The following is an 8175-nucleotide window of genomic DNA, read 5'->3' on the forward strand; positions in this document are numbered from 1 at the left end:
AAACATGTTCTATGGTCATTATTTCCACTGCTGTCACATAGACACAAATTAAGTCGAGAAATTAACCTTGTCCACCCAAACTGTAAAAATTTTAAAATCAGTCTTATTTGTTATCATCTATTGTCCACCTGGGCCTTACACAGAGTTTCTGTCTAATTTCTCAGACTATTTTATCTGATTAAGTGCTCAGCTCAGATAAATTATTTAGATAATTATTGTGGGTGTTTTTAACATTCATGTTAATGCTAAAAATGACAGCTTCAACACAGCATTTAATCTGTTATTAGACTTAATCCCACCCACCACTTTAATCACACTCTAGATCTTGTTTTAACATATGGCATAGAAACTGAACATGTAACAGTGTATCCTGAAAACCCTCTCCTGTCTGATCATTTCATGATAACATTTACATTTACAATAATTGATTACACAGCAGTGGAGAGTAGACTCTATCACAGTAGATGTCTTTCTGAAAGCGCTGTAACTAAGTTTAAGAATATAATCCACCCACTGTTATCATCTTCAATGCCCTGTACCAACATAGAGCAGAGCAGCTATCTGAACGCTACCCCAACAGAGGTCGATCATCTTGTTAATAATTTTACCTCCTCACTATGTACGACTCTGGATACTGTAGCGCCGATGAAAACTAAGGCCTCAAATCAGAAGTACCTGACTCCGTGGTATAATTCTCAAACACGTAGCCTAAAGCAGATGACTCGTAAGCTGGAGAGGAAATGGCGTGTCACAAATTTAGAAGATCATCATTTAGCCTGGAGAAATAGTTTATTGCTTTATAAGAAAGCCCTCCGCAAAGCCAGAACATCTTACTATTCATCACTGATTGAAGAAAATAAGAACAACCCCAGGTTTCTCTTCAGCACTGTAGCCAGCCTGACAAAAAGTCAGAGCTCTTTTGAGCCAACAATCCCTTTAACGTTAACTAGTAATGACTTCATGAATTAAAATTTTAACCATTAGAGAAAAAATACTCAAAATCATCTCACAGATGTAATATTATCTACAGCTACTCTTAGTACCATTGATGTTAAGTTAGACTCTTTTTCTCCAATTGATCTTTCTGAGTTAACTTCAATAATTACTTCCTCCAAACCATCAACGTGTCTTTTAGAGCCCATTCCTACAAAACTGCTCAAAGAAGTCCTGCCATTAATTAATTCTTCAATCTTAAATATGATCAACCTATCTCTAATAATCGGCTATGTACCACAGGCCTTCAAGCTGGCTGTAGTTAAACCTTTACTCAAAAAGCCATCCCTAGACCCAACTGTCTTAGCTAATTATAGGCCAATCTCCAACCTTCCTCTCATATCAAAAATCCTTGAAAGAGTAGTTGTCAAACAGCTAACTGCTCATCTGCAGAGGAATGGTTTATTTGAAGAGTTTCAGTCAGGTTTCAGAGCTCATCACAGCACAGAAACAGCTTTAGTGAAGGTTACAAATGATTGTCTTATGGCCTCTGACAGTGGACTCATCTCTGTGCTTGTCCTGCTAGACCTCAGTGCAGCGTTCGATACTGTCGACCATAATATTCTATTAGAGCGATTAGAGCTAGTTGTAGGTATTACAGGTACTGCACTGCAGTGGTTTGTATCATATCTATCTAATAGACTCCAATTTGTGCATGTAAATGGAGAGTCCTCTTCACACACTGAGGTTAATTATGGAGTTCCACAGGGTTCAGTGTTAGGACCAATTCTGTTTACATTATACATGTTTCCCCTTAGGCAGTATCATTAGAAAACAGCATACATTTTCACTGCTATGCAGATGACACCTAACTCTATTTATCCATGAAGTCAGATAACACACACCATTTAGTTAAACTGCAGAAATGTCTTAAAGACATAAAGACCTGGATGGCCGCTAACGTTCTGCTTCTTAATTTAGATAAAACTGAGGTTATTGTACTCGGCCCTGACAATCTTAGAAATATCAGATCTAACCAGATTCTTACTCTGGATGGTATTACCTTGGCCTCCAGTAACACTGTGAGGAATGTTGGAGTCAATTTTGACCAGGATATGTCCTTCAAAGCACATATTAAACAAATATGTAAAACTGCTTTCTTCCATTTGCGCAACATCTCTAAAGTTAGAAATATCCTGTCTCAGAGTGACGCTAAAAAAACTAGTTCATGCATTTATTACTTCTAGCCTGGACTGCTGTAATTCATTATTATCAGGATATCCTAAAAACTCCCTGAAAAGCGTCTTGATGCATGCTCAATCATCCAGGTAAGTAAATCACAGCATTGTAAGATGGCGAAAGATGTACCCTTAATGCCCCCTCCTCTTTCGCCATCTTACAATGCTGTGATTGCAGCCATTCCCCAACTCTCTGTGAATGGTACTCATGGCCATTGATCAGTGGGCTTTGGTCAGTGGTTGTTGATCAATGGTCATGAGAATTTGCCTAATTAAGATTAAGGAACTGACCTCCCCGCCCATTGTTCCTTCACTGGGCTGGTTTCAGTCATTATGCAAATGTACTGTTTATAACCTGCAGTTTGCTCAGACTGAAGAAGTCACTTGCATGAGTGACGAAACGTTTCTCCCACAAAACGCTACATCCAGAGGAACAGATTCAACTTTTGAAGACTCCGTGAAAAGCCTTCAGTTAATCCAAAATGCTGCAGCAAGAGTACTGACAGGGACTAGAAAGTGAGAGCATATTTCTCCTGTTTTGGCTTCCCTTCATTGGCTTCCTGTTAAATCCAGAATTGAATTCAAAATCCTGCTCCTCACATACAAGGTCTTAAATAATCAGGCCCCATCTTATCTTAAACACCTTGTAGTACCATATCACCCTATTAGAGCACTTTGCTCTCGCACTGCAGGCTTACTTGTTGTTCCTAGAGTATTTAAAAGTAGAATGGGAGGGAGAGCCTTCAGTTTTCAGGCCCCTCTTCTGTGGAACCAGCTTCCAGTTTGGATTCGGGAGACAGACACTATCTCTACTTTTAAGATTAGGATTGAAACTTTCACTTTTGCTAAAGCATATAGTTAGGGCTGGACCAGGTGACCCTGAACCCTCCCTTAGTTATACTGCAACAGGTGTAGACTGCTGGCAGATTTCCATGATCCATTATTTCCTTTTCAGTCACCTTTAACACTCACTATGTGTTAACAGACCTCTCTGCTGAATCACAATTGTTAATAATTTCTGTCTCTTTTCCACAGCATGTCTTTATCCTGTTTTCCTTCTCTCACCCCAACCGGTCGCAGCAGATTCCCTGACCTGGTTCTGCCGGAGGTTTCTTCCTTTTAAAAGGGAGTTTTTCCTTCCCACTGTCGCCAAAGTGCTTGCTCATAGGGGGTCATATGATTGTTGGGTTTTTTCTCTGTATGTATTATTGTAGGGTCTACCTTACAGTATAAAGCACCTTGAGGCAACTGTTGTAGTGATTTGGCGCTATATAAATAAAGCAGAACTGAATTGAATGTAACAGAACTGTGTGTGTTGTCTCACTTCAACCTCCCTGGTATATCCGTCACTTACAAGAACATCACTTACATCATATGTTTAGTTTGTATGGTTGTGATTTGGCGCTATATGAATAAAATTGAATTGAATTGAGAATCATCAAAGCACACAGCTGAAATGAAAGATAATTAATTAAAGACAGGGGAAACAAAGCTAAATGCAATGCACACAACACAAGAGACTATCGAAATAAAACAGGAAAGAATCAAACATGGGAACATCAAAAACAGAAACACAGACTTTACAGACATGGGGAAAACAGGATGGCAGGAAAACTGAAATCCAGGGGATCAAGTATAAACAATAACTCTAATTACAAATAACAAAAGAAGACAACCAAAACAGGGAATTAGATCATGGAAAACAAAATTAATATAAACTAGAATACAAATTCAAAATTACAAGAAAAAAATACAATAAAATAAACAAAAAAAAATCTTAATAATAAACAGAACTGAAATGTTGAAAACTTGGGACCATGACATTTCTTTGTGCCAGCAGCTGTCTTCTTCCTCTTAGCATCCCCCAATAGTGGTTCCATTGCTCCATTTAAAATATAAAATGCAACAGTGAAAAACTACCTTGTGTTTCTGCTTTCTTTATCACATCTCTGTGTATATATTGTCCCTTGTCTCTCGTCTGAGTCTCTGCTCCTTAATGCTCTCTGGTCGCTATAGTAAGGCGTAAAGATTTCTTTCAAAATAAGACACACAACTACAACATGGGAAAAGACTTAGAGAAACCAAGTTAACGATAAAAACCCTGAAAACCATAAATTTCACACCAGAGCTTCAACTCTCGCGGCCCAGTACCGGTCCATGGCCCAGGGGTTGGGGACCACTGCTGAGGCTTGTGTACTGAGCTGTGGCCGCGAGGTAGTTGGTGCCTGTCGTGGTGGTAACCCCGTTGAGAAAGGCTGGATGAGTTCAGTTTAAGATTCCTTTGTAGAGAAACAGATTTGCTGAGCTGCAGCTCTCATTTTAAGTTTCAGGTCTCGTCTCTGACACTGAAGCCCTCCTCTTTCAGGTGTTGCTCCACCTCTGAAAGGCGGTGGGTAAGGCTAACAGGCTGGATTGTTTATTGTGTTGTTATATTTTTGTTATGCTGTGTTGGTGTCAATCATGAATGGTACAGTGCTCAACTCTCCTCTTATGTTACAAAATTTGACTCTCAAAATTTTGAGAGTCAAAATTATAACAGAAGAAAGACCATGAATGTCTCCTTTTAGTTTTTTTTCCCCACTAAAACACCTGAAAACTATGCTCTACTTAACCTTGACTGACAGTCTAATTTGTGTTTCCTTTCCTGTAAAATGTATGATATTTGTTATTAAACCTACTTTCTAGTGTACAGTACCTACCAAATTCATCAGACCACCATACAGTGTAAGGTTTCTGATGCAACTGCACTGAATTAATGGATTAGCAACAACATTTTACTTTTCTGCAATAGATGATCCACCAGTATGTGCAAACTTTTATTTAAGATTATACTTTAAATATAATTATTGTTATTAACCATGAATCATCAAATATAGTGTTTTAAATAAATACACTTCATAACACCAACTATTTTGAGGTTAATATAATCAGATTGTAATTTCAGCTAAAAAAGAAAAAAAAAAAAACCTGTAGAGGAATTAAACCCTTACTCACCGGCCATATTATAAAGTGTTACCATGGATAAGTAGTGCATTTTTACAATGAATGTGTCTCAGTAAAGCTGATCACTGCTGGTGTTCTAACAACATCTCTTTTATTTTATTGAAAAATAGAAAAACTAGTGCATTTTCATGGCGCAAAAACTTTTTCACAGCAACCTGGAAGAGAAATGTTGAGATTAACCTGTAATTTATGAAATGTCCATATAGAAAAAGATCAAATTGACAGATTGACAGGACAGATGATCAGATGATCACTAACTTCAGGACTGAAGAATGGGTAGAGTTTCTCAGTGAAGGTGCAGCCAGTAAAGGAGTAGATAAGAGCTGCATCATCAACATTATGAAAGGAGACCAGACCCTCCTCATAATCCACAAACACCCCCACCTTCTCAGGATAAGACTGAAGAGGAAGACAGACTGGAAGACCCTCGAGAGCTACACAAATGTTTTCATATACTCCTACACTCCAGTAACCTTTCTCAGGACGCGGTGCGATTTCTTCCTTTCTGTTGACTGACTCTCTGGCCACTCCTAAGGAACAGTTGGTCTTGTCGTTAACCTGAACCTCAAAGTAAAATCTGCCTGAAGAGAAACTCTGCTTTCCTAAAACAATAGGAATTTCAGAAAATCTCTCTGGGTTGTCTGGAAGATCATTCTCCTCTTCACCACAGTGTACTTGTTTTCCATCATCAGACAGGATGAGATATGGATGTGCTGTATCAGGATCAAGAGTTACATCCACTGCATACTGCTGGACCCTCTTCAGTTCAGCCTCAAACAGCTTCTTCATGTCTTTACTGAGTGTCTCCTTCAGCTGATCCACAGCTCTCACCACAGTCCCCTCATATGATGGTGGATGGATACTGACCTCTCTCCAGTCCTTGGTGGTTGGAGCAGCTTTCAGGGATGAGTTGCTTTGGAGGAGGTGGAGGTGATCTTTAGAGCGTGAGAGCTGCTCCACCTCAGAGCTTCTCTTCATCAGCTCAGAGATTTCCTGTTCCAGATCTGTGATGAAACCTTCAGCCTGTTTCTTTGTTGTTTCCTGTTTATCTTCGATCTCCTTTATGAGCTCGTTCAGACGTCTCCTGAGAGTCTTCTTCAGAGCAGTGAAGACCTGAACACCTTCTGCTTTCTCTCTGTCTGCAGCAGCTGTACTCATCTTTACTGACTCTTTGATCTCCTGAATCTTCAGTCGTCTCTTCTGGATCATCTGTTGAATTTTAGCTTCAGTCTTCCCCAGTTCTGCCTTCTTTCCTTCATATTCTTCTCTCAGAGGAACAAACTCATGAGTATTGTGGTCTATAACAGAGCAGAGCATGCAGACACATGTCTGATCGGTCTTACAGAACAGCTCCAGAGGTTTATCGTGCTTCATACACATCCTGCCTTCCAGGTTCTCCTCCGGATCAATCAGCTGATGTTTTTTCAGACATGAAGCTATCAGGTGAGGCTCCAGGTGAGTCTGACAGTAGGAGGCCAGACACACCAGGCAGGACCTCAGAGCCTTCAGTTTGGTTCCAGTGCAGATGTCACAGGGAACTTCTCCTGGTTTGGCAGCTTGTTGCTCTGAGCTGCTGCTGCTGACTTTCTGCTGAGTTTCATGTCTGAACTGAGAAACCATGTCAGAGATGAAAGTGTTGATGTGCAGCTCAGGTCTGGTCTGAAACACCTTTTTACACACAGGGCACTGACACCTCTCACTGATATTCCAGTGTTGACTGATGCAGTTTTTGCAAAAGTTGTGTCCACATGGTGTGGAGACTGGATCAGTGAAGACATCCAGACAGATGGAGCACAGAAACTGATCTTCAGATAGAAGACAGCTGGCAGCAGACATGTCTGCACTCTGAGTGAGAAAGAAGAGAAAATGATTTTATTTTAAATTCAGTTTTAATTCTAATAAAAGTGGCTCTATTTGGCTGTTCCTTCTTTCATGTCATAGATCTAGGGTCAGTGTACGTGAAAGTAATCCCTTTGAGCCCAAAAGTTCAGATTTCAGACTGAACTGCTCTAAACAGTTCAGAATGAAAAGTGCCACCACTCAGACAATACCAACACATTTGCACTGATACTGAAGGAGAAAAAGTAAAAACCAGAGGTAACAATATTTCTAGGGATGACAACTGATAAGAATTTAGCAATTCCGATTCCATTATCGATTCTCATTTGCTCCATTTTCAGAGTCACAACCATTGCTAAGCAACAATAAAAAAATTACTTTCATGCAAATTGCATGCTGTGGGTCAAATGTTTGTGCGTGTTTGTTGAGGTTTTCTCCCCTCTTTGCTGTGATCACTGTTGGACTCTGTAGTTTAAAAAGTCATTATTACAAATATTACACAGAACACTTTTCTTCTTTCGAGTAATGCAGAATGTTACTTGTTTAAAAAGTAATTTGTTATACTACTCGTTACATTACTTTCATGTTACTTTGTAAAATAGCAGGAACAAAGGGGTGTTCACCAATATCTTCAACCTCTCCCTGAGCCAGTCAGTGGCCCCCACATCCCTCAAAACACCCACCATCATTCCTGTTCCTAAGAAATCAGTGGTCTCCTGTCTGAATGACTACCATCCTGTTGCACTGACATCTGTCATCATGAAGTGCCTTGAGCAGCTGGCCAAAGGTCACGTCTGCTCCTCCCTCCCTCACATGCTGTATATGTACACATACATATATATACACATATATACATATACACATACATATATATACATATTAGGGGTGTAATGATACACAAAATTCACGGTTCGGTTCGGTTCGATACTTTGGTGTCACGGTTCGATATTTTTTCGATACAAAAAAAAATGTTCATGCCTTTTTAATTTGTCATTTATTAAAATTATAAATATATATTTTAACTCAAAAGTACAGTTTTTAAATTTAACCCTAACCCTTGTGCGTGTTTTTTATTTTGACAGCGAATGCGCACCTGCGGACCACTTATGTGCAGCCCTGGTTATTTAGCTGGTCATATTGCAGCCACAGAAATTCTTTTGTC

At 39.5% G+C, this 8175-nt stretch overlaps 1 protein-coding gene across 1 annotated transcript in view; it reads right to left on the reverse strand.

The window, feature by feature from the left end:
• Positions 1 to 3623: 3623 nt before the first annotated feature.
• Positions 3624 to 8175, reverse strand: part of LOC120746354 (E3 ubiquitin-protein ligase TRIM39-like) — a 7263-nt gene continuing 2711 nt past the window's right edge. The window contains exon 2 of the mRNA XM_040051835.1: positions 3624 to 7019. Within this exon, the coding sequence (XP_039907769.1) occupies positions 5388 to 7010 (1623 nt within the window). The 5' untranslated portion in view covers positions 7011 to 7019 and the 3' untranslated portion in view covers positions 3624 to 5387. The remainder of the gene's footprint in view (positions 7020 to 8175) is intronic.

Source organism: Simochromis diagramma, unplaced genomic scaffold, assembly GCF_900408965.1.
Source record: "Simochromis diagramma unplaced genomic scaffold, fSimDia1.1 OVJJ01000107.1, whole genome shotgun sequence".
NCBI classification, from domain to species: Eukaryota; Metazoa; Chordata; class Actinopteri; order Cichliformes; family Cichlidae; genus Simochromis; species Simochromis diagramma.